At 26.7% G+C, this 26,477-nt stretch overlaps 10 protein-coding genes across 10 annotated transcripts; 7 read left to right on the top strand and 3 right to left on the bottom strand. All coding sequences in view use genetic code 12, as the record gives it.

Moving 5' to 3' along the window:
* Positions 1-36: 36 nt before the first annotated feature.
* KGF54_002671 (glycoside hydrolase family 72 protein) lies at positions 37-4,486 on the bottom strand (the record flags this gene model as incomplete). Its single annotated transcript, XM_051763176.1, has 2 exons — positions 37-1,649; positions 1,882-4,486. The coding sequence occupies 2 exons, from the start codon at positions 4,484-4,486 to the stop codon at positions 37-39; spliced, it is 4,218 nt and encodes a 1,405-aa protein (XP_051620042.1).
* Positions 4,487-6,031: 1,545 nt separating this feature from the next.
* Positions 6,032-6,694, bottom strand: RPL10 (60S ribosomal protein uL16; the record flags this gene model as incomplete). The annotated part of the gene is made up of 1 exon (XM_051763175.1): positions 6,032-6,694. One exon carries the CDS (start codon positions 6,692-6,694, stop codon positions 6,032-6,034), a length of 663 nt encoding a protein of 220 aa, XP_051620041.1.
* A 602-nt stretch (positions 6,695-7,296) lies between these two features.
* Positions 7,297-7,800, top strand: KGF54_002669 (uncharacterized protein; the record flags this gene model as incomplete). Its single annotated transcript, XM_051763173.1, has 1 exon — positions 7,297-7,800. The coding sequence occupies one exon, from the start codon at positions 7,297-7,299 to the stop codon at positions 7,798-7,800; it is 504 nt and encodes a 167-aa protein (XP_051620040.1).
* Positions 7,801-8,048: 248 nt separating this feature from the next.
* KGF54_002668 (ubiquitin-specific protease) lies at positions 8,049-9,074 on the top strand (the record flags this gene model as incomplete). The annotated part of the gene is made up of 1 exon (XM_051763172.1): positions 8,049-9,074. The coding sequence occupies one exon, from the start codon at positions 8,049-8,051 to the stop codon at positions 9,072-9,074; it is 1,026 nt and encodes a 341-aa protein (XP_051620039.1).
* Positions 9,075-9,301: 227 nt separating this feature from the next.
* Positions 9,302-11,288, top strand: KGF54_002667 (uncharacterized protein; the record flags this gene model as incomplete). Its single annotated transcript, XM_051763171.1, has 2 exons — positions 9,302-9,326; positions 9,397-11,288. The coding sequence occupies 2 exons, from the start codon at positions 9,302-9,304 to the stop codon at positions 11,286-11,288; spliced, it is 1,917 nt and encodes a 638-aa protein (XP_051620038.1).
* Positions 11,289-14,415: 3,127 nt separating this feature from the next.
* On the top strand, positions 14,416-20,139 carry GSC1 (1,3-beta-glucan synthase; the record flags this gene model as incomplete). The annotated part of the gene is made up of 1 exon (XM_051763170.1): positions 14,416-20,139. One exon carries the CDS (start codon positions 14,416-14,418, stop codon positions 20,137-20,139), a length of 5,724 nt encoding a protein of 1,907 aa, XP_051620037.1.
* Positions 20,140-20,461: 322 nt separating this feature from the next.
* Positions 20,462-21,463, top strand: KGF54_002665 (uncharacterized protein; the record flags this gene model as incomplete). The annotated part of the gene is made up of 1 exon (XM_051763169.1): positions 20,462-21,463. One exon carries the CDS (start codon positions 20,462-20,464, stop codon positions 21,461-21,463), a length of 1,002 nt encoding a protein of 333 aa, XP_051620036.1.
* A 252-nt stretch (positions 21,464-21,715) lies between these two features.
* On the top strand, positions 21,716-23,008 carry MNN11 (alpha-1,6-mannosyltransferase; the record flags this gene model as incomplete). Its single annotated transcript, XM_051763168.1, has 2 exons — positions 21,716-21,747; positions 21,895-23,008. 2 exons carry the CDS (start codon positions 21,716-21,718, stop codon positions 23,006-23,008), a joined length of 1,146 nt encoding a protein of 381 aa, XP_051620035.1.
* Positions 23,009-23,081: 73 nt separating this feature from the next.
* Positions 23,082-25,328, bottom strand: KGF54_002663 (DNA cross-link repair protein PSO2; the record flags this gene model as incomplete). The annotated part of the gene is made up of 1 exon (XM_051763167.1): positions 23,082-25,328. The coding sequence occupies one exon, from the start codon at positions 25,326-25,328 to the stop codon at positions 23,082-23,084; it is 2,247 nt and encodes a 748-aa protein (XP_051620034.1).
* Positions 25,329-25,553: 225 nt separating this feature from the next.
* On the top strand, positions 25,554-26,117 carry KGF54_002662 (Arf family GTPase; the record flags this gene model as incomplete). The annotated part of the gene is made up of 1 exon (XM_051763166.1): positions 25,554-26,117. The coding sequence occupies one exon, from the start codon at positions 25,554-25,556 to the stop codon at positions 26,115-26,117; it is 564 nt and encodes a 187-aa protein (XP_051620033.1).
* Between the last annotated feature and the right edge of the window lie 360 nt (positions 26,118-26,477).

The following is a 26,477-nucleotide window of genomic DNA, read 5'->3' as shown; positions in this document are numbered from 1 at the left end:
TAAATAATGGGTTTTAAAATATATATTTAGTATTAGCTAAATTATAATATAAAAAATTAACCAAATATCAATTAAGCATCTGAACAATTTAGAATACATTTGTTTTGAAAACAATGAAATACCTAAATTTTTCTTTTTATCTTTTAATGGTATTGGTTGAGGATTTATTAATTCAGGTACGAAAACTTCAATTGGTTCAGAATTTTTTTCATCAATTACGACATCTTTAATAAGAGTTTTTGTAGGTTTATCTAAATCTTGTAATAATTTTGTACAATAATCACCTTGTTCATCACCTTGTAATAACTCTCCACGATTTTGTAAAGTACATATTTCTTTTCTTTCACCTGTTTGTAGATAATATTGATTTAATGCATACGAGGCTCTAATTAATGGTGAACAATCACTATATTTTCCATATTTACCTATTCTACCGTTACAATTTATATGATCACAATCTACTTTGTAGCATAAGTCTTTTATGTAATTTTCTTCATCAAATTGTTGATCTGTTGATATTACACATCTTAATGAATTATATAAGCAATTACATTTATTGGAATCGGGAGTTGGTGGTAAATTATTTGCAACGTTCCAAGTATCTGAAACCAAATCATCACATGATATTGTATTAACTTCAGTCTCATCATTTAAATCAATTTTAACAGCTTTTGAATTAATTGAATTATATCTAGTTTTCAAATTTTCAAAATCAGGTAATTTTAATATAGATTGATCCTTCTTTAATAGAATTACACCATAATGATTAACTTCTTCAAAATATTCATAAGCTATACCACCTGACCAAATTTTCTTCATTGTTGATCCAAATATTGATTCAATTTCAGTAAAAGGTCTAGGTTGAATTAAATTACATCCAAATTCACTGAAAAATAATGGGATTGGATAATTTTGAAAAATTGATGTTAAATCTCTATATCCCGATGTAGTATATGTTGAATATCCACACCATTCATAATTATTTATTGCAAAAAAATCAGCTTTACTATTTAATTCTTCATCTAAATCACAAACAAAATAACTGGCTAAATTTGATCTTATAACTGAATCATCATTTGATGCATAACCTATTGGGATTTTTCTATACCCTTTTTCATCAATATAAGCTTTAATATCTCTAATTGAACTTCTTATAAATGGAGAAGAATCAATATTCAGTTGAGAATTTGCAATTTCATTACCTGCGAAAAAACCCAAGACATTGTGATATTTATGTAAAGAATCCACAACTGCCTTGTAACGTTCAAAAATTTCAGTATCCCAATGCGGATAATCTCTCTTGATGGATACATAAGGTTCTGATAAATCAGCTAAAACGTAGATTCCTTCAGACGCAAAAGCGTTCATACAAACATCATGATTAGCTAATGGATTAATTTGATAAATTCTAACCACATTTACGTTTAGCTCTTTTAGGTTTTCCAAATCTCTTAAACATGTGAATGGATTACTTAATGGATCAATATAATTTGTTTCCTTAGTTGTATCATAAATTTCTCCTTCTTGTCTTGTTTTTTGATATGCTATACCTCTTATAAAAAATTGATTTTTAGTGTGTGAATCATAAAATTTATTCTGATGGATTTTAATTATGGGGATTGTTTTAGCTGGTTCTGATAATGATGTGACTAAATGAAGTAATGTTAGAAGAACAAGTATTAGATTCATTTTCTGTTGGTGGCTGTTTTGGGTGCAAAAGAAAATTAATGAGAAAATTTGTTTTGTTGTTGTTGCAAAAAAAAAATTATTTAAATTTATTATGTATTATTAAGTATTAAAATATTTCATATAACTTTTTGAATTCTTTTTTACCTTTACATTCAATCATAAAAATTTCATTATTTGGTTTAATCAATAAACCAGCCCTACCAATTTTTTCAAATTTATTGTTGATGCAAATATTCCAATCATATTTTAATTCATTCATATCGTTGTATAATTTAAACTTGTACATAATTTGACCTAATTCGATAATTTTGAAAATTTGTAATTTCATCATTGAAATAATTTCCCAGGATGATGGAATATTGATTTGAAAAGGTTGTAAATTTTTTTGTAATCTTATGATCATTTCAATTTCTGGTTGTTCTTCATTTATAATTGAGTTAAGACTTGAAAAAGTTGATGATTTACTTTGACTGTCCATTATTGATGAAGCGATTGTAGTTAATGAATTGTAGCTCGTTGTAGTTGGTATTAATGATTTTACTTTATTTAAGTTGGAGTCTATTTCTTCAATGATTGAGCTGGATGTACATCTGATCATAATTAATTGGTTTTCATTTGTGATTGAATTTTTAGAATTAATTTGTAAATCTAATGGTGACGAGTTTCTAACTTTTGTTTGAATATTAATGTCGAGTAACAAAATTGGTTTATCAATAACTTCATTCTTTTCAACTTCTTCTTTGAAAATTATTAACCAGCAATTTTTATTTTCTAAATCAACCACTAATTTCAAAAAGATTAATTCTGATGTAGTTATCATTTCCCATTTACCATATTTTTGTTTCCATTTTGAAATTTTGATAGTTTTTGGCTCAGATTCTGAGATGTAAAAATCTTTAGTCAAATCCAGATTAATTTGATTCTTCAAATTGGTTGGAATAATTAAATCATCTTCTGAAATTTCTGGAGTTTGATCTTTTGTTGTTGATACTACACTAGAATTTGGTTGTTTGAAAAAATAAGTTGATGTTGATGATGGTAATGCAAATGGTGCAGGTATTTTGGAAACTGATCTTGTCATTAATTTTTCTGGATTAGCGTCATATTGAGGTGGTGATTGAGGTGGTGTAGATATATCTATATTAGCCGTTGTTATGTCAACTATAGATGCATTCAAATCATTTTTTGATAAATTGACGTCTAATTTTGATGAATTAACATCAACTCTTGAGGAACTTTTCTTGAATAATTGAAAGAATGATGATTTTCTTTTCTTGATAAAATCGGGTTGATGAGTCTTACCAAAATTTGATATGTCAATAGCTGAGCCAGTTGATAATTGATATACTTTAGAACTATTTCTTAAATCAGGTACTGAAGCACAAGGTTGTTGATAAATAGGTTGAATTGGTTGTATTGGTTGTATTGGTTGTATTGGATTCAAATTTATTGGATCATTTATTGATTCAATACTTTCTGGTGAACAAAATTCTGCTTGTGAAGAAATTGGTCTTTCTTTTGATTCATCCAGATAATCTTCTGAAATTTTTCTTCTATTTATTATTTGAAATAATTTTTCATCATCATCTTGATTATTATTGGTTATGGTTTTTTGGATAATGGGCAAAGATTTATCATATTGCGATTGTAAAGAGTCAGTTCTAGGTTTTTTAATTGGTGAGGATATTATTGAACTCTTATTTAATGTTAAAGTTTCTTCTGATGATAAGTACCTTTTGTGATCTGAATCTGTTATAAGATTTATACCTAATCCTGACATATTATTTGGTTTTGTTGGTGAATCAATTAAAAAAGATTCATTCAATGGTGACAAATTACTTTCCAATGGACATATTTTGGATATTTTGATTGACCAGATGTTGCATGATTCTTGATTATTGAACCGTAAATTAATTGAGTTTTTTTGAAAATCATCGTCCCCTTTAAAGTTTATACTTCTTAAATAGATTTCATCTTCCCAAGAAGATAATGATAATTCATTAACTCGGAAAGGCGGGTAAATTAAATTTCTATGTATTTCACCTCCTTCTTCCTCAACACGTACTAAAGCTAAAGCATTGTAATCTCCAATATTATTTAAATCTAATAGAATTAATTCAATTAATTGGTTGTTCATGTTTATAATCAAATCACCAGATCTGTCTTTAATTTGATCAATTGTGAAATAACTTGAAACAATAGATGACGTAGAATAAAACGATTGGATTTTGTTGAATTTTATATTATTGAATTGTTTCACTAAAATGTCATTTTGATGTTGATCGTAAATATTTGTAAGTTGTGAGCTAATATCTTTCAATTTATCAATGATGAAAGGATTTCTCAATATTGAGATACAATTTGATGTAAAATTTGAAATAAATAAAATTTTGGAGACAATTGGTTTGTTTAATTTTTCAAACATTAATTTATTATTAATTTCTAAATTCTTTATTCTATTCAAATATTTATTAATCAAAATTATAAAATTATTATCAAATATTAAAATAAACTCATTTATGAAATTTTTAAATGATTGTTTTTCATCTAATGAATTTTGTAAATATTGTAAAAGTAATTTATTTAATTCATTATTTTTTGTATATAATCCTCTGGAAATTGATGAAATTGATGATATTAAAGATGAATTGGTTGATGAGATTGTAGTACTTGTATTATCTTTAAATGACTTTATTAATCCTAATATTTCAATATAATAATCATTTTGTTTTATTATAAATTGTTGCAAATCTAATAATAAATCTTTTGGATTTAATGATTGACCTTCAATTCTCATTTATCAATAAGTATCTTGGAATTGAAATAGTAGTTGATGAACTCAATTGGATAATAGAATCAAAAGAAAGAGAAGTGGTTGCTAAAATTGAAACTGAGATTAAAGCTGTTATAATTATAATTATAATTATATTAAATAATATTAAAATAGAATATATAATTTATAATTTCTTTTTACCCCATTATGCATACGGTCACATGACTTTTACGCGTAAAATTAAGTAAAAAATATAATTAAATTTTATACGCGTTTCGAGAAATTATTATGAAACAAACAAACTCCTTCCATTATTAAATTATTACGCAATGCAAGATTTTAACTTTAATAGGACTTATATGAAATACAAACCTTCTTTTAATTTTATTATCAACTTTATCTTAAATGTATAGTATTTCTGAATTCATTAGAATTATTTACATTTTCAATAGTTGCTCTAGATTCTATTTTAGATTCAATTCTGTAATGGGTGAAATTTCAGGCGGTATCACAATAAATATATCAGTAAGAATATATTTGATCAATAAATATGGACAATTAACTCTGTTTCAAATGATCTTATTCAAAATTATAAGAATTATAGTATGAATTTATAATTTAAAAAACTGAATTAAACACTTGCTTGAAACCTCAATAGTATAAAAATTTTACCAACTTGAGCCTTTATCAAAAAATATTTAATGTCATCAGATTGACATATAGTTGCAATAATATTATTTTGTTTCTTGAATTATTCTGATTGTTAATTAAGTGTCCTTCTAGTTTGCTAAATATGTTGAAATAATTAAAGGTTGAGGGGAAAAGGTCATTTATATAATTACAAGATTTGAGAGCTATTAAATCTAATGCATTACCTAAGAAAATGACAATAATTATATCGGTCAGATTTGGAATATTTCTGTAGTCACTTTGACTTGATTGAATCTATTGTAATAATTATAAATTAAATATTGATGAATTTTTGGAAATTGAAAATGTGTTTCAAATAATTTGATATTTTTGAACACAAAGATTTTTAGTCTAAAGTTTTTGCAACCGAAACAGAGTCAAAATTAGCTAATTTAGGACACAAAATTATTTTTCGACAGTTTATAAATTCTGAAACTCAATCACTAAGTTTGAAGTATTTACTGAGTTATAATGATAAATTTGATCTTCTTGATTTGGAAATGAGATCGTAGTAAACAAACTCGCAAGACCATGTTGTTTGAAGTAATGAAAAGTATGTACAAGAAAATGATTGTTGCACCTCTTTGATCGAATTTTACAAAGGTTCTTGATGCAAAATTCGTAAAACAAAAGAGCATGAAACATTTTCTCTTACTATAGCACTAAAATAAGGAGTTAAAAATTGGCATTTAAACCATTAATGATTACGCTACATTGAGTTTAGTGATGGAACATTATTCAAAAAATCTTTGTACGAAGTATTTATTGTCACAAACTTTCAATATTTAGTTTATCAAATCTCGGAAATCTACAAATTTTTTAAGTTAAAATTAACTTTCCAAAAATTCTTATTCAATATATATTTAAACCTATAGAGACTTAAGCGTTATATTTGAAGTATGGGAATTGTTTTAAGTTTTCTTCTAAGTTACCTTTTCTTGATAAGAATTTAACGTAAGCACCATCATCTAAAACTTCACCATTGTTTTTCTTGATAACATAATCTTCTCTGTTTAATGGTGTGAAACCCCATTTTTTAGAAATAATGATTTTTTGTTGACCTGGGAACTTATATCTTGCTCTTCTTAAACCTTCAATAACAACATCTTTATTTGAATCTTTAGTTCTTGCAGACATGATAATTTGACCAATAGAGACTCTGGCAGCTAAACCATGTGGTTTACCCCAAGCACCTCTCATACCTTGTTGTAATCTATCAGCACCTGCACATGACAACATCTTATTGATTCTTAAAACATGGAATGGATGGACTCTAACTCTTAAATGGAATGAATCTCTACCTGAGATTTTGGTAATGTATTTGTTAGCACAGATACGAGCAGCTTCTAAAGCTTCTGATGATAATTGTTCTAATTCATTTGAAACTAAATGAATACATAATGGGAATTCATCAACTGGAGCTTTCTTTCTACCTAAATCATAAATTCTGATTTTAGCATCTGGAACAGCTCTATTATATCTTGATTTTGGATATGGTTTGTTTTTACAGTATCTGTAACATCTAGCTGGTCTTCTAGCCATTTTGTCTTGTTGTACTTTTGATTGTTAGTAATGAACTATTAAAAATTTAATAGAAAATTTGAAAATTTTAAATATATTTTTGTTAGTGGCAATAGTAATAATTTTGTTAACTATGTAATTACTTCTCGCTTACAAATACAATATTGAAAATTTTTTAGTATGGCTGTATTAATAAGCATATGGTCATACAATAAATACACAATTGTAGAGTTTAACACAGAGTGTATAAACCTTATTGGTCCGTCTCTCTTATGAAGCATTCCCAATTCAATGACTACCATCGATAAGATGTGCATTCAAGTCTTCGATCATACAGAACTAAGATTCACCATACTTTGCAAAATGTGGTAGCATAAAAATTTCAATAGGGTTACAACCACAGAATGACTTTTAGATGATCTCGGCCTTATACTCGACCTGGATTTATCTCTACATCAGACAGATAATTCAGTCAAACTGGGTCGATAATTCGCACTGTTTTTGCTCCACAAAAAATTGATCCATCTCATCACATATCATCACACTAAATCGAAATCCAATATCGAAGATACATATCAAACATACATAAACTAATCCAATCATACAATAATCAACGATAAAATATGGGTAGATATAGTGTCAAAAGATATAAAACAAAAAGAAGAACAAGAGATTTGGATCTCATATACGATGATTTGTCAACAACGCAATCAATAAACAACTTAAAGAATCAACCACTTGATGAATACAAACCAGGTTTAGGACAATATTACTGTATAGAATGTGCAAAATATTTTGAAAATCAAATAAGTTTGGATCGTCATCAAAAATCCAAGATTCACAAGAGAAGAGTTAAAATATTAAAAGAAAGACCATATACTCCATTAGAAGCAGAAGCTGCAAGTGGTGTAAATATGTTAAAATTCATGGATTCTGTTGAAAAATATAAACAATTGGAACAATTCAAAAATGAAAATAAACAAGAATATGATAAAGTAAATAATCAAAAGAAAGATACTTTGGATGCAATTATAACTGGGGTTCCTTCTGAAGAATTTCAAAAACAACAAGAACAAGAACAAGCTCCACAAGAAGTACATACTACTGAAATTACAATGACAGAATAAATTTAGCATGCATTTACCAGTTTCAATTCATAACAAACATTTACCTCACTTATAAAGATCAGCTTATATAGATCATATACAATATTTAATTTAACGACTTGATGATATAATTTATTTTGCGTTTTATGATGCGCTTTCAAGAGACCCCCGCTCTTATTGATTTTTTGATTTTTTTGGTATTTTATGTGAGGCTTAATTGCAAACTTGAACAAATTAATATTATTATTTTATCTGTTACATAAAGTGTAATGAGGTTAAAATTAAAATCAGATATTGGAGTAACTACTATTAATGTGGAGTCAGATCAGCTATTTAATGAGTTTTTGGTAGATATACGGTCAAACCAACAAATTTCGACTGACTTATCAAATGTTATTGATTCAATAAAATTGGGGTTCCCACCAAAGTCCATAGATTTGGATTATTCACAAACTACAACTATCCAAGATAAAGAAATAAAAGATGGTGATCAATTATTAATACAATTTTCATCAAATAAACGTAAAAATTCACCAGAATCAAGTGAATCGACAACTGCTAAAAATACTCCACCGCCACCTCCTCAACAACCAAAAAGACAAGATACAAAAGAAGATATTCCATCAGTTTACATAGAGTCGATAAATAAATATTTGACACTTCGAAATATACCAGATGATAATTCATGTATGTTTAATTCAATAGCATATGCAATATCTGGATACGATTCTTATGAAACTATATCACCACCAGAAGAATTAAGAAAAATTATAGTGAGTTATATTCAAAAAGACCCTGAATTATATTCAGATTTAATACTAGGAAGATCGCGAGAGTCTTATTGTGAATGGATAATGAAGAAGGAAAGTTGGGGAGGTGGTATAGAGTTAGGAATACTAGCTGACTGGTTTGATATCCAATTTACATGTATTGATATAGAACTGGGAAATTTTGTTGAAATAAAAAATGAGAAACTTAAGCCAACGAGATTTATATTATTGATATACAGCGGAGTTCATTATGATGTATTGGCGTTGAATAATGAACTAAGCACGAAAAATAAAGATCAAGATGAATGTATATGGGAGATAGGAAGTACCACTGGAGATTTGGTACTAGATGCAGCTAAAAAATTATGTAAATTATTACAAGAGAAAGATTATAGTACTAATACAACTACCTTTAGAGTACGATGTTCTGATTGTTATTCAATTTTGGTGGGAGAAGTTGGAGTTGCTAAGCATGCTGAACAAACTGGACATTTGAATTTTGGAGAAGTTAAAAAAAGTTTATAAAAACATAGAATATGTAAAATTGTATTATTAATTATTAATTATCAAAGTGTCATTACTCTGCAACAAAGTCTTATTTTGTAACTATTTATGCCATTAACGTGTATTAAATTTTCTTACATAAATTGGTAGCTTTGGTACTCGATTTTTGTAGAAAAGAAACTTTGATTTCAAAAACTTTCAAGATTTTGGTTCCATCATTAAGAACAACTACAAAAATTTAACAAGAAATGTCTGAATCTACAGAGTTTTTCTGTATGTATATTAACCAATCAGTTCCATATTCAATGAAATTTCAAATTACTAACTTTTTCCAATTTTTAAGGTCGTATTCCTAAATCGATAGAGCTATTTCAAGATTTTGAAGAAATAACTCCAATAAAACCATCAGAAGAATGTAGATCAGCATTATATTCAAATAATGGTCAATTTTTTGCATACACACAACCAAATGAAGTTATAATATTAGACACTACAACAAAAGCTACAATATATCATAAAATTGAAATATCAGAAATTTTTGATTTAAATTTTTCACCAAAAGGTTCATTTTTATGTCTTTGGGGAAAACCCATTCAATTAAATAAAGAAAATGGTACATGGAATAATAATTTAAAAATTTTTAATTTGAAAACCAAAACAATAATAGCTGAATGGAGTTCAAAACATCAAAATGGTTGGAAACCTCAATTTACAAGTGAAGAAACTTTATTTTGTAAAAATTTAAATAATAAAGAAATTCAATTTTTTGAAATTAAAAATGATTTAAATTCAACTATAAATATAAATCAACCAAATTATAAATTTAAATTAGATGATTCAAAAGCTACGTTTCAAAATTTTAAAATTTCACCTGGAAAAAATCCATCAATTGCTATATTTATACCTGAAAAAGGTTCATTACCAGCTTCTATTTCAATATATGAATTAAATAATTTTAAAAATCCAATATGTTTTAAAAAATTTTTTAAAGCTGAAAAATGTGATATAAAATGGAATTCATTAGGTACTGCATTATTAGCATTAGCTTCAACAGATCATGATACAACTAACAAATCATATTACGGAGAATCAAATTTATATTTATTAGGTATAGCAGGTGCTTATAATTCAAGAATTGATTTAACTAAAGAAGGTCCAATACATGATATTACTTGGTCACCAAGTGCAAGAGAATTTGCGGTATCATATGGTTATATGCCAGCAGAAACTACATTTTTTGATGCAAGAGGTAATTCAATACATTCATTGCCAACAGCTTCAAGAAATACTATATTATATTCACCACATGCTAAATTTGTATTAGTTGCAGGATTTGGAAATTTACAAGGTACTGTTGATGTTTATGATCGTCAAAATAAATTTTCAAAATTAATTACTTTTGAAGCTTCAAATACTTCAGTATGTGAATGGTCACCATGTGGTAGATTTATATTAACTGCTACAACTAGTCCAAGATTAAGAGTAGATAATGGGTTAAAAATTTGGCATGCAAGTGGTAAATTAATTTATCTAAAAGAATTTTCTGAATTATATTCAATAAGTTGGAAACCTCAAGATTTACTGAAATTTCCACCCTTAAGAAATTTAGAACCTGCACCAGAACCTCATAAATCAGCTAGTGAATATATAGCAAAACGAGAAGCTATAGCAAATGCCGCATCAAAAAAACCAGCAGGTGCTTATCGTCCACCTCATGCTAGAGGTAGTATTAATTCAAATACATCAACTACATTATATCAAAAGGAAATGGAATCTAATTTAAAAAATGGTGGTACAACACAAACTCCACCACCACCAGGTTTATCTAAACCAAGAGTAAGAACCGTAGTTGGAGCAGCACCAGTTGTAGAAAAAGAAAGTAAAGCAGCTGCTAAAAATAGAAAAAAAAGAGAAGCTAAAAAGAAAGATCAATCACCAATTCCATCATCAACATCTTCATCAACTCCATCAGCTACACAATCTCAATCTCAATCACAATCTCAATCACAATCACAACAAAAAGATGATGAATTATTATCAGGTGGTTCTGTATTAGGTGGTATAGCTTCATTAGAAGAAAAAAAAATTAGACTGCTTTTAAAAAAATTAAGAGCTATTGAACAATTAAAAATGAAACAAGCTGGAGGAGAAATATTAGAAGATACTCAAATTATAAAAATTTCAAAAGAAGATGAAATTAGAAATGATTTACAAGCTTTAGGATGGGATGAATAAACATGATTGAGGTAAAAAAAAAAAAGAATCTTTTTAATAGAAATAAAAATAAATAAAATTGAATGTTTGTTTGATATTGGTTTTGTTTTTTTGTATTAATTATTGTTTGTTAGTATATAGAGATATTTTTTAAATAAAATTTATAATAAAGTAGTAGTAATTGTCGTTGTCGTTGTTAAATTTAAAAATATTATTCAATCAAAATATAAATATTAATCTATCTTCGTCTATTTGATAAAAAGTCGGATTTCCATACTATTCTTGAAATGTACATCTGAACAAATTTCATCAAATCTCTGCACGTACTACACGTGTTGTTGAATGTTTTATGTGTCTCTAACTAATTTATTTGTCAATTTGATAATATCAAATTGTAATGAAGAAAGAGTAAAAGAAGAACATCGTGAGGTTGGTGCTTTAAACTTATCACAATTACATAAATTTTGCAACAAAATGAAACATTATTAAAGTTTCGAAATGAAACGTAGACAAAAAATATATTTTTGATGAACGTCGAATCAGATTGATTTTAATTCGTATTAATGTATTGAGAGCGACGTAATATCAGTAGAAAAACATCAAGCTCATTTTTAACAAATCATTGAAGGATACTTTTCGCATTCCAATGGATTTCAGATTATAAATTGAAAATCAAGGGAAGTTACATAATAATAGTATTTTTTTTTTGAATATATTTACTATGTTTCCGAATTAGGTAATATAATTACTTACATGAATGAGGCAAATTTTATTTGTAGTTTTACACGAACATACTAAAAAGACAAAAGTAGTTCATTTATGTTCAAAAGAAAAATCTAAAATTTGTCGAGATTTGAAATTAACTAAAAAAAAAAACAATCTATTTTTAGAAAATAAATTCCGGTATTTGAAAAAAAATAAAAATTGTTGAGTTCTTTCTATTTTATTCTAACGCATTATTCACATAATTGATGATAATAACCAAATTAAAAAAAAGATGTGAAAATATATAAAGGTACTCAATCAATTTGATACACGATCTGAATTGAAAGATATTTGTAGCCGTTTTATCCATGATCTTTGTCTCTTTATTATCACAAATAAACGCGTTCATCAGTAGCTTTAAAAAAAAATTTTTTCGTGTCAATTTTAAGGGCGAAGTACGATGTATTAAATTACTTCATCCTATTAATGATTCACCAAGACATTATTTTTTAAGTTGATTCAAAGATCGGGTTTAAATTAGCATATAAAAACTTCGGCTCTTAATTGATTAACAACTGGGAGTTGAGTTCATTGAGTTGAATATCAGCAGTAATTGAACATCTTATCAATAACAGTTCTACTAGTATGAAAGATTTAATCTTTCGAGGAATTTAAGTAAAGACGCGTTATCATGTGAATAAAAAAAAAGTTCTTAAAAAAAATCTTTATTGTATAATTAAATCTAGTTCAGTAAATAAGAAGGGTTTTGTTATCTTAATCTATAATCTATAAAAAAAAGAAAGATTAGATTAAATTATTTTTAGTTAGTCTTATATCTGTCAATTAAAAGAATAATGAAAAGATAAAGTGTATTCTTTTCCACACTATATTATATTTTAATAATAAATTATTATTTTTTTAAATTGACATATTAAAATTAAATTTTTCACAAGTTCATCTAATGTACCTATGAATTTGAAAAGAGGAGAACTTTAATAATGAAAAGAATCAATTGAATTAAAAATTGATCAAGGAAACAACAAGACAAATATTACCATGAAAAATTTACGGTAGAAGTTTAAAATTTAGTTGATAAACGCGATCTTTGTTTACTTAATAAATTTAAGTATAAACATTGAAGTGAAAAGATATTTAGAATTTATAAAGCCAAAGAACAAAATTCAATTTAATCAAATGTATGATTTTGAGTAATATATCAAACACATAAAAATGGTAAGGTCGGTTGATAGATATCTGTGTACTAATTATTATTATTAGTTTCTAATATATTTATTTATACACGTCTTATAATAATTGAAATATTATAACTATTAATACATAATTAATACATAATACATAATTAATATATTATTATTTTGTAACTTAATTTTTTTTTCTAAAATTTGATTTTTGATTTTTGACAACCAAAAATTTTTTATTTTTACAACCTCTTTTTTTTTTCTTGATTTTACAACAACCAACTTTAATCATTAGTTGATAGTATGTTATAGTTCATTATTTTTTTACTTTCAAATTGGAAAAAAGGTTAAAAGTTAAAAGATTGGAGAGTCAGTTTGAATTCGATCTAGATAAATTGATTTTATAATAATAATAATAATATATTAAAATAGTAGTGTGATAGCACTCAAAAATTTCATAGCCTTCAATTCAAATTCAAATTTTAGTATTAAGGAGATAAGATTCAATTCAAGATATATAAAGGTATACAATTTCTTTGAGGAGATTAGATTTCTTATACAATTACAATTGAACTCAAGATTTTAGGAGATTTAGAAGATTTCAAAGATTTCAATATTGATTGATAGATCTACTTTTGATTTTTTATCAACAGATTGAAATTTATTTAATTTCAATTTCAAAATTTAAATATTATAACAAAACACAAATCAAAAAAAAATATTAATAATAAAATTTTTTATTTCTTTTTTGATTTCAAATAAATAAATTAGTACATAAAATTTTTTGTTTGCTGTTTCAATTGCAGTTAGTTTATTAAGTACTCCTTATTATTAATTAAATCTAAAATTTAAAACATAAGACAGAACAATAGATTTACATAATTATTGAATTTGTATCAGAAATAGGATTTAATTTCACTTGATTTAGGATTTTTTAAATTTATTTTATTTCTTCGAGGATTTCAAGACATTAAATAAAAAATTTTATGCAGATTTTTAATTAAAAATTAAAATTGAAATCAAAAAAAAAAAAAAATATCACAATAAAAATAGAATAAATTTATTATTATACTACTACTAACAAATTAATATTAAATTGATTTTTACATTTGCTTTTATAAAATTTTAATTCATCAATTTCATTTTATTTTGGAAAATCTTTATCTTTTTCCTTTTCATTAATGGATTTGAATTTGTTTTTTTAATTTATTGTATTACTAACATTCGCTTTTTCATTAAAATAGATGTCATACGATAATTATCAACAACATCCTCATCAACAAATACCACCTCATACCAACAATGATGGTGGTAGTAGTGGAGGAGATGGTTATTATCAACAACCTCAATATGATCAAGATCCCTATTATAATCAAGAATACAATCATCAACAACAACCATATGATATGAATCAACAACAACATTATCAAGATTCTTATCAAGATCAATATGGAAATAATATGCATCAACAACAACAACCACATCAAATGAATAATCAAGGTTATAACGCTGATCCAGAAGCTTTTAGTGATTTCAGTTATGGTGGTCCAACTCCTGGAACTCCTGGTTATGATCAATATGGTACTCAATACACTCCTTCACAAATGTCATATGGTGATAATCAACAAAGATCTTCTGGTGCTTCTACTCCAATGTATGGTGGTGTACCAGGTGGTTATGATCCAACTCAATTTCAATTATCATCAAATTTACCTTATCCTGCATGGTCAGCTGATCCACAAGCTCCAATAAAAATTGAACATATTGAAGATATTTTTATTGATTTAACAAATAAATTTGGGTTTCAAAGAGATTCAATGAGAAACATGTTTGATTATTTTATGACTTTATTAGATTCAAGAAGTTCAAGAATGAGTCCTGCTCAAGCTTTATTAAGTTTACATGCTGATTATATTGGTGGTGATAATGCAAATTATAGAAAATGGTTTTTTTCATCACAACAAGATTTAGATGATAGTTTAGGTTTTGCAAATATGACTTTAGGAAAAATTGGTAGAAAAGCAAGAAAAGCTTCTAAAAAATCTAAAAAGGCAAGAAAAGCAGCTGAAGAACATGGACAAGATGTTGATGCATTAGCTAATGAATTAGAGGGAGATTATTCACTCGAAGCGGCAGAAATTAGATGGAAAGCTAAAATGAATGTTTTAACTCCTGAAGAAAGAGTTAGAGATATTGCATTATATTTATTATTATGGGGTGAAGCAAATCAAGTTAGATTTACTCCAGAATGTTTATGTTATATTCATAAATCAGCATCTGATTATTTAAATTCTCCATTATGTCAACAAAGACAAGAACCAGTACCAGAAGGTGATTATCTTAATAGAGTCATTACACCATTATATAGATTTTTAAGATCTCAAGTTTATGAAGTTTATGAAGGTAGATTTGTTAAAAGAGAAAAAGATCATAATAAAGTTATTGGTTATGATGATGTTAATCAATTATTTTGGTATCCAGAAGGTATTTCAAGAATTATGTTTAATGATGGTACAAGATTAGTTGATATACCACAAGAAGAAAGATATTTAAGATTAGGAGAAGTTGAATGGACAAATGTATTTTTTAAAACTTATAAAGAAATTAGAACATGGTTACATTTTGTAACAAATTTTAATAGAATTTGGATTATTCATGGTACAATTTATTGGATGTATACTGCTTATAATTCACCAACTTTATATACCAAAAATTATGTTCAAACTAGAAATAATCAACCATTAGCTTCATCAAGATGGGCTGCATGTGCAATTGGTGGTGTTTTAGCTGCTTTCATTCAAATTTGGGCTACTATTTTTGAATGGATGTTCGTTCCAAGAGAATGGGCAGGTGCTCAACATTTAACTAGAAGATTAATGTTTTTAATTTTAATATTTTTAGTCAATTTGGCTCCAGTTGTTTATACTTTTAAAATCACTAAATTAGTATTATATTCCAAATCTGCATTAGCTGTTTCCATTGTTGGATTTTTCATTGCAATTGTTACATTAGTATTTTTCGCAGTTATGCCATTAGGTGGATTATTTACTTCATATATGAATAAAAGATCAAGAAGATATATTTCATCACAAACTTTTACTGCTAATTTTATTAAATTAAGAGGTTTAGATATGTGGATGTCATATTTATTATGGTTTTTAGTTTTCCTTGCAAAATTAACCGAGTCATATTTCTTTTTAACTTTATCATTAAGAGATCCAATTAGAAATTTATCAACTATGACTATGAGATGTGTTGGTGAAGTTTGGTATGGTGATGTTGTCTGTAGACAACAAGCTAAAATTGTTTTGGGTTTAATGTACTTGGTTGATTTACTTTTGTTCTTTTTAGATACTTATATGTGGTACATTATTTGTAACTGTATTTTTTCAATTGGTCGTTCATTTTATTTAGGTATTTCAATTTTAACACCATGGAGAAATATTTTTACAAGATTACCAAAAAGAATTTATTCCAAGATTTTAGCAACTACAGAAATGGAAATTAAATATAAACCAAAAGTTTTAATTTCACAAATTTGGAATGCTATTGTTATTTCAATGTATAGAGAACATTTATTAGCTATTGATCATGTTCAAAAATTATTATATCATCAAGTTCCATCTGAAATTGAAGGTAAAAGAACTTTAAGAGCTCCAACTTTTTTCGTTTCACAAGATGATAATAATTTTGAAACTGAATTTTTCCCAAGAAATTCAGAAGCTGAAAGAAGAATTTCTTTCTTTGCTCAATCATTAGCTACTCCAATTCCTGAACCATTACCAGTTGATAATATGCCAACTTTTACTGTATTCACTCCACATTATTCCGAAAAGATTTTATTATCATTAAGAGAAATTATTAGAGAAGATGATCAATTTTCAAGAGTTACATTATTAGAATATTTGAAACAATTACATCCAGTTGAATGGGAATGTTTTGTTAAAGATACCAAGATTTTAGCTGAAGAAACTGCTGCATATGAAAATAATGATGATTCAAATGAAAAATTATCAGAAGATGGATTAAAATCCAAGATTGATGATTTACCATTCTATTGTATTGGTTTTAAATCTGCTGCTCCAGAATATACTTTAAGAACAAGAATTTGGGCATCTTTAAGATCCCAAACTTTATACAGAACAGTTTCAGGTTTTATGAATTATGCAAGAGCTATTAAATTATTATACAGAGTTGAAAATCCAGAATTAGTTCAATATTTTGGTGGTGATCCAGAAGGTTTAGAATTAGCATTAGAAAAAATGGCAAGAAGAAAATTCAGATTCTTAGTTTCTATGCAAAGATTATCAAAATTTAAAGATGATGAAATGGAAAATGCTGAATTTTTATTACGTGCTTACCCAGATTTACAAATTGCATTTTTGGATGAAGAACCTGCATTAAATGAAGATGAAGAACCAAGAGTATATTCCGCATTGATTGATGGTCATTGTGAAATGTTAGAAAATGGTAGAAGACGTCCAAAATTCAGAGTTCAATTATCTGGTAATCCAATTTTAGGTGATGGTAAATCTGATAATCAAAATCATGCTATTATTTTCCATAGAGGTGAATATATTCAATTAATTGATGCAAATCAAGATAATTATTTAGAAGAATGTTTGAAAATTAGATCTGTTTTAGCTGAATTTGAAGAATTAAATGTTGAACATGTTAATCCATATGCACCAAATTTGAAAACTGAAGATCCAACTGCTAAAAAAGATCCTGTTGCTATATTAGGTGCAAGAGAATATATTTTCTCTGAAAATTCAGGTGTTTTAGGTGATGTTGCAGCTGGTAAAGAACAAACTTTTGGTACATTATTCGCAAGAACTTTAGCTCAAATTGGTGGTAAATTACATTATGGTCATCCTGATTTTTTAAATGCTACTTTTATGTTAACAAGAGGTGGTGTTTCAAAAGCTCAAAAGGGTTTACATTTAAATGAAGATATTTATGCTGGTATGACTGCAATGATGAGAGGTGGTAAAATCAAACATTGTGAATATTATCAATGTGGTAAAGGTAGAGATATGGGTTTTGGATCAATTTTAAATTTCACAACTAAAATTGGTGCAGGTATGGGTGAACAAATGTTGAGTAGAGAATATTATTATTTATCAACTCAATTACCATTAGATAGATTTTTATCTTTCTATTATGGTCATCCAGGTTTCCATATTAATAATTTATTTATTCAATTATCATTACAAGTATTTATTTTGGTATTAGCTAATTTAAATTCATTAGCTCATGAATCAATTATTTGTTCTTATGATAGAGATGTTCCAGTTACTGATGTTTTATATCCATATGGTTGTTATAATTTAGCACCAGCAGTTGATTGGGTTAGACGTTATACATTATCCATTTTCATTGTTTTCTTTATTTCTTTTATTCCATTAGTTGTTCAAGAATTAATTGAAAGAGGTGTATGGAAGGCTTTCCAAAGATTTGTTAGACATTTTATTTCATTATCACCAATGTTTGAAGTTTTCGTTGCTCAAATTTATTCATCATCTGTTTTCACTGATTTAACAGTTGGTGGTGCAAGATATATTTCAACTGGTAGAGGTTTTGCAACTTCAAGAATTCCATTTTCAATTTTATATTCAAGATTTGCTGATTCTTCAATTTATATGGGTGCAAGATTAATGTTAATTTTATTGTTTGGAACTGTTGCACATTGGCAAGCTCCATTATTATGGTTTTGGGCTTCATTATCATCATTAATGTTTTCACCTTTTATTTTCAATCCACATCAATTTGCATGGGAAGATTTCTTTATTGATTATAGAGATTTTATAAGATGGTTATCAAGAGGTAATACTAAATGGCATAGAAATTCATGGATTGGTTACATAAGACTTTCAAGATCAAGAGTTACTGGGTTCAAAAGAAAATTAGTTGGTGATGTTTCAGAAAAAGCTGCTGGTGATGCTTCAAGAGCTCATAGATCAAATATTTTCTTTGCTGATTTTATTCCTTGTTTAATTTATACTGCAGGTTTATTTGTTGCTTATACTTTTATAAATGCTCAAACTGGTGTTACTACATATCCATATGAAATTGATGGATCAACTGCTGCACAACCAGTTAATTCAGTATTAAGATTAGTTATATGTGCATTAGCTCCAGTTGTTATTGATTGTGGTGCTTTAGCAGTTTGTGTTGGAATGGCATGTTGTGCAGGACCAATGTTAGGATTATGTTGTAAAAAAACTGGTGCAGTTATTGCCGGAGTTGCTCATGGTATTGCAGTTATAGTTCATATTGTTTTCTTTATTGTTATGTGGGTAACTGAAGGTTTTAGTTTTGCAAGAATGTTATTAGGTTTAGCAACTATGATTTATGTTCAAAGATTATTATTTAAATTTTTAACATTAGCTTGTTTAACAAGAGAATTTAAAAATGATAAAGCAAATACTGCTTTCTGGACTGGTAAATGGTATAATACTGGTATGGGATGGATGGCAATGACTCAACCAGCAAGAGAATTTGTTGCTAAAATTATTGAAATGTCTGAATTTGCAGCTGATTTTATGTTAGCTCATGTTATTTTATTCTGTCAATTACCAATATTATTTGTTCCATTAGTTGATAGATGGCATTCAATGATGTTATTTTGGTTAAAACCTTCAAGATTAATCAGACCACCAATTTATTCATTAAAACAAGCAAGATTAAGAAAAAGAATGGTTAGAAAATATTGTGTATTATATTTTACAGTATTAGTTTTATTTGCTGTAATTATTATTGCACCAGCAGTTGCTTCAGGACAAGTTAAAGTTGATATTTTTGCAAATATTGGTAGTAAAGGATCAATTGCTTATGGTTTATTCCAACCAAGAAACGTTTCACATAATGATACTGGTAATAATAGACCACATTCTTATACTTGGTCTTATTTGAGTACAAGAATGACTGGTAGAACTACTGCATATTCAACTAATCCATTTAAATAAAGAATTTTCTTAGGGTAAAAAACAGAGAGGGTTCTTACACTACATTTTTGTTAACATATTTATTTAATTTTATGTTAGTAAGTTTTTTTTATATAATTTTGTTTGATATTTATAGATGTATTTTTGAAATAGGCAAATTATTTCATTTTTAAAAAAAGAGTTTTTAAAAAAAAACACGTAAGAAGTAAGAAGTAATAGATCTATCAATCTAATTCGTAAATCAAAACTTGTTTCATTGATTTTCATGAGATTTTAAAATGTATTTACGAAAAAAAAGAATTGTAAACATTTTTACAACCAACTTATTTAACTAACTACAAAAATGAGTCTAATGAGAGGTCACAACATTCCTAAATCAAGTAAGATACTATTAAGTATATTACTAACAACAACAACAACATTATTTATATTGAAATATAGAACATATAACTATTTGAAATTACAAGATCCAACACTTGAAGTATCATTTCATGATATAAATATTCCATTTATACAATTAATTCCCAATTCAACAATATATAATCCATGGTGTATTATAACTTCGATATTTGCAGAAATATCATTAATCACTTTTATATTTTCATCAATTGTATTATTTATTGGTTCAAAATTTGTTGAAAGATTTTGGGGATATTTGGAAGTTTTAAAATTTATATATATAATTGGATCAATAACAAATTTAATTACTGTATTAATTGCTATATTATCCAATATAGCTAGATCAGATTCCAAAAACATGAACTCACCTTTAGGTGGTGGTATATCTTATTATTTTGGATTTTTAGTTGTATTCAAACAATTAATACCTGAACATAATATTGTATTATTTCAAGGATTAATTAATTTTAGAATAAAACATTTACCTTTTGCTTTACTTATCATTTTATCCTTATGGTCAATTTTATTTGGTTCATTATATCCAGCAGTTCCATCAACTATAAGTTTTTTTATATCATTTATATATCTTCGATTTTTTCAAATTATTAAATCAGATACTTTATTACCAACAAATAATAATCAAGATATATCAGTTATAAAAGGTGACGCATCAGATACTTTTCAATTAGTTGAGTTTTTTCCCAACGTACTAAAACCGTATTTGACACCAATTTTTAATCAAATTTATGAAATTGCGATATTTTTAGCTATTATTACTCCGTTTAATGATGATATAGTACAACAAAGTAATACAAGAGCTTTAAAAAGACAAGAACAAGTTAATCAAATAAATAAAAGTGTTGCTAGTTCTGTTGCTGAAAGAAGAAGACAAATTGCTTTACAAGTTATTGAAGATAGGATTAATAAAGAAAGTGGGAAAGTATAATACATAGGTACAATAAAGTTAGATTTAAATCAAATCAAATTAATTTTAACGTGTTTTTCGTAATTTCTCTTTAATCTCTCTTGATTGTCTTTCTCGGTTGAAAAATTTCAATTTTATCGATCGCTTTGTTTTTGTCTTAGAAATTTTAAAAGAGAAGATTGTTAAATAATAACGTCAAAATTATTTTATTTTCAATTTTCACCCAATATCAAAGAATTAATAAAAAATCATTAAGATAAACAGAACCTACCAATGTTTAATAGTAAGAATACTTTTAAACCAAGGTATGGTAAAAATAATCAATCTTACCTACCATTACCAAATACATTCAATAATCTAAATAAAAGAAAAAATATTCCATTAATAATATTATCAATTATAGTAATATGGTATATTTTTAATCCATATAGTTGGATCACATCATTACTAAGAAGTTCAACATTACCACATTATCCACAACAACATCCATATTCATCAAGATTTGTAATAGAACAAAATTCAAAATATATTTATCCACCTATTGAACATGCACCAACATTAAAACAAATTACACCACAAAAATTAATAACAAGTTCCAAAATTGGTGATAAAACTATATTGAAATCTTTAAATTCATTGGATAATCCTGATCCAACTGTACAAAAATTAAAAGAAGATGATGAAAATTCAAAAGATTTATTAATGAAAGCTAAAAATTTCTTTAAAAATCAAGATAAAATAATTTATAAATCTAAAAATTCTCAATATCCACAAGTTATATTGGTTACAGCAGTAGACTTTGAAAAATATTCAGTTGATGGATTAGCTAAAATTGTTCAAAATAGAGTAGATTATGCACATTATCAAAAATATGGAATATATGTAAGATGGGCACAAGAATTTATACCACAATTAGGATCATTTGATACATTAAAAGATGAAGAAAAATCAAAATGGGTTAGACTATTTTGTTTAAGAGCAGCTATGTTTGCATTCCCTGAAGCAAAATGGTTTTGGTATTTAGATCAAGATAGTATGGTTATGGATTTAACTGTTAATATTGAAGAAATATTATTAAATGAAAATTCATTAAATAAATTAATGATTAGAGATCAACCACTTATACCAAGAAATGGAGTTATAAAAACTTATAAAAAGATTAAACCTGAAAATGTTAAATTAATATTAACTCAATCTTCAGATATGATAGAAACCACCTCTTTTATAATAAAAAATGATCCTACTGGAAAGGCTTTGGTAGATATTTGGTCAGATAATTTATATTATAATTATGGAAATTTCCCCTACGGACCTGATTCAGCATTAACTCATATTTTACAATGGCATCCTTTTATATTAAGTAAAACCATATTAGTACCTCGAAGAATTATAAGTTCAGATCATCCTTTTAGGAATAATAATAAAAAGTCAACAGCAAAGGGAGCAACGAGTGAGTTTGATTATGACGATGGTGATTTTGTTGTACAATGGAATAAGTGTAAAGGTGAAGAATGTGAAACATTAGCTAAATCATATCATAGTAAGATAAAGAAACCAAAAAATTAAAAAGAACTAAATAGGTGATGGTAAATTTTATAGAGTAATATTAATTCGTTAATATATATAATCATTTTGTATTTTAGAAAGTATCTAGCGACAAATTTTGAATTTTCTCCACTAGCAAATCATTAACATTGAAAAAATCTTCTTCATTACTAATTCCCATTTTAATCCTTCTTATCTTTTGCCAAATCTCTATAATTCTATCCATACGTTGGCAATTAAATTCATTACTACAATTAACTGTAGGTATAACTTTATCAATATTAAAAAAAGTAACAAAATATGATAACTCTCGAAAAGATGAATGCTCACTATAAGGTAATGAATAAATTCTATATAATTCTGTATCCACCACTTTTTTTTTCGTAGTTGGTTTGGGTGATTGTGATAGTATGTGATCCATTGGTGAATATTCTGTTCTTTCAGTCATTAATTTGACTATTTCACTTAATGGTGTATTTGGTATAAGTGGTTCTTCTTCAACTACTTCTTCTTTTTTATTTCCATTTTGTGCAAAACTCCATCCAGTTGGTCTTAATCCAACACATCTCTCAAAATTCTCATAATATCTATTATGATTAAAATAATTTGATAATTCCTGTATTGATCCCACAATGTTCATTGGAACTAAATGTACAATACAATCTGATTCACTAGATAAACCTAAATCATCATCTGTTAGTACCGAATCTAGGAATGAATCTTGATAAGTCTTTAAAATTTCGTATTTGTTCTTTCTATTGTTGATGTTTGAAACATAAATCAAACAACCTAGCTTTTTGGATATTGCTATTGCTAATCTTTCTTTACCTATAACATAAGTACCAACAAGTATTAAAAATTTCTTCTTTTTCGTTTCATTTGTGGGTTTATTCTTATTATTCCAAAAATCTGTTATCCTTCGCTGAGTTAAATATCCAAACCAAGTATTGAATAAAGTATTTGATGACTTATTATTTTCTTGCTTCGTTAAATCTTCAAATAATTGAGCAATTGTAGAACACACTAATTCTTGTTTGGGAAAAATATATGTCGGGTTCATATAGGTTGTATCTAAATAAACTTTGTCTAACCGCAATGTATCTTTAAATTCATGTCTTCCCAAACTATAATCATTTAATAGTGGATGATCTAGTATTTCCATACTAACTCTAAAATCTCCACAATGTAGTAATCTATATTTTTCACCTTTTAAATCTACTGATTCAAATAAAAATATACCAGCTCCAGGACAATGATTTGCAGTTAATGGAGTAACATATAAGCCAGGAGTTTCTTCATTTGATATATATCCACCATCTTCAAGTTCTTCAATCTCTCCATCCATTCGGTAGTTCTTAACTTTGTATTTAGTATCCATTTCTAAATGCTTGATGAATTTTGTATCAATTGAAAAATATAATGTTAGTAATTTCCCAGTTATAACAGTACAATATATGATTTTTTTATATTTGGACTCATCCTCAAAATCAGTATCTTCTTTAAAAACCCTTTCGTAGGACCATTTTTTAGAAATACCACCATAATGATCAGCATGGAAATGAGTTAAAAAATATTGATTTATTATTTCATGTGGTGCAAAATTGAAAGCATCTACGGCTACTCTATATTTGATTTCTTTTGTTTTGTCTACGGGAAATGTCATGATTTTTAATGGTATAATTTCTCTTCTTTTAAAACTTGAAGTCGATGTTTGTGGGGTTGTTGGTAACTTTATCACTTTTTCTTTCTTTTCAGTTGACGTGGTTGAATTGATATATCGTACTTTTTCTTTGACTACTTTACGCTTTTTATTATTATTTGGTGATTTTTTATCTTTTACTGTAGTTGATTTCTCTTTTGATGGAGTAGAAGTAGGACTTGAACTTTTTGAATTTGTAGATGATCTTCTTTTGATAGTGATTGGTTTTTCTTCTTCGACAAATGTGAATCTAACTAAACACGTATCAACATGGTCTGTTTTATCTTTTATATCCAAATTTGAAATATTTAAATCACATACAGGACAAGTTACTGCATGTTCTTCTATTTTAACTTCTTCTTTAATTTCTTCTTTAAATTCAATAGGTGGGAATAAATAAGAATCTTCAACTTTAATACATTGATAATTTTCTTCCTCTTTAACGCGTATTTGACTCTCATCTAGTGCGTCTTCCTTGATTTCTATTATCTCTCCTTCATCTTTTATTACAACAGGATCATTGGTTTGCACTTCTTCTTTAATTGCTACTTGAGTACGCGTAAATTCAAATATTGATCTTTGAGTAGAACCTTTTCTTGACTCACTCTCTACTGGTGGAGTAGAACTCGATGATCTGCCCATTTTGCTTTATTCTATTGATCTATTATATCCTTCCTAAAAGTTGAGGCATGTTTTATATTTGTTTATTTAGTTGTAAAGTATGGTAAAGAAATGTTGCAAAATAATTGATACAAAATTGAAAAATAATAAAAGTTGCGACTACTTTAATAATCTGATTCTTTGATTCAATATTTGACATCTACAACAACATAAGTCATAGTTCAATAATAATGTAGTGACTGAATTATGGGATTATTGACAATTATAAAAAAGCAAAAACTCAAAGACAAAGAAATTAGGATTTTGATTCTAGGTCTTGATAATTCAGGTAAAACAACAATCATCAAGAAAATATTAAATAAAGATATAGATGAAATATCACCAACTATGGGGTTTGAAATAAACACGTTAGAATATCAAGAGTATACATTAAATATATGGGATATAGGTGGACAAACGACGTTACGTACTTTTTGGAATAATTATTTCGACAAGACTGATTTAATTATATGGGTAATTGATTCATTAAGTGAAAATAGATTAGAAGAAAGTTTTAAAGAATTATATAACAAGATTATTTTACAAGATAAATTAACTTATGGGATTTATTTGTTAATCATGATTAATAAGATAGACCTAGTGAAAGATAAAGAACAATTGATGAATTTGAAAAATAATGTTGTTAATAATTTGAAATTAAACGATTCTTCGGTTATTAATTCAAATCAATGGGATATTGAATTGGTTAGTGGTAAAACCGGTGAAGGTCTTGAGAATTGTTTAAAGTGGATTATAAGCAAAGATTATTAAGTTTACTGAAATTGCAATTATTTGATGTATTGGTGGTTTCATACTGATTATTTTCAGATATCATATACACCACCATAATTTTGTTAAAAAGTCATAATCTAGCTCATTATGAGCTATATAGAGCTAGATTTGTGATCAAGGTTTTCATAATAGTTTAAATAAACCTCCTACAAAGAAGGCCAATTTAGTCATAAGTAATACTACCTGACTTTTGGTAAGACTTACAAAGGTTTTAATGATTATTGATTTTATAGCATCTGATTAAACTGCTGACACGTCTCAAATAGTCATTTTCGTAGAATTACTGTCAACTTAAGTACTGTATCATAGTTCATTTACATGTAATATTAATAATATTTC

Source organism: Candida jiufengensis (genome assembly GCF_024610255.1).
Source record: "Candida jiufengensis strain CBS 10846 chromosome Unknown scaffold3, whole genome shotgun sequence".
NCBI lineage: Eukaryota > Fungi > Ascomycota > Pichiomycetes > Serinales > Debaryomycetaceae > Lodderomyces > Lodderomyces jiufengensis.
This window is presented reverse-complemented; position numbering and strand designations above follow the sequence as displayed.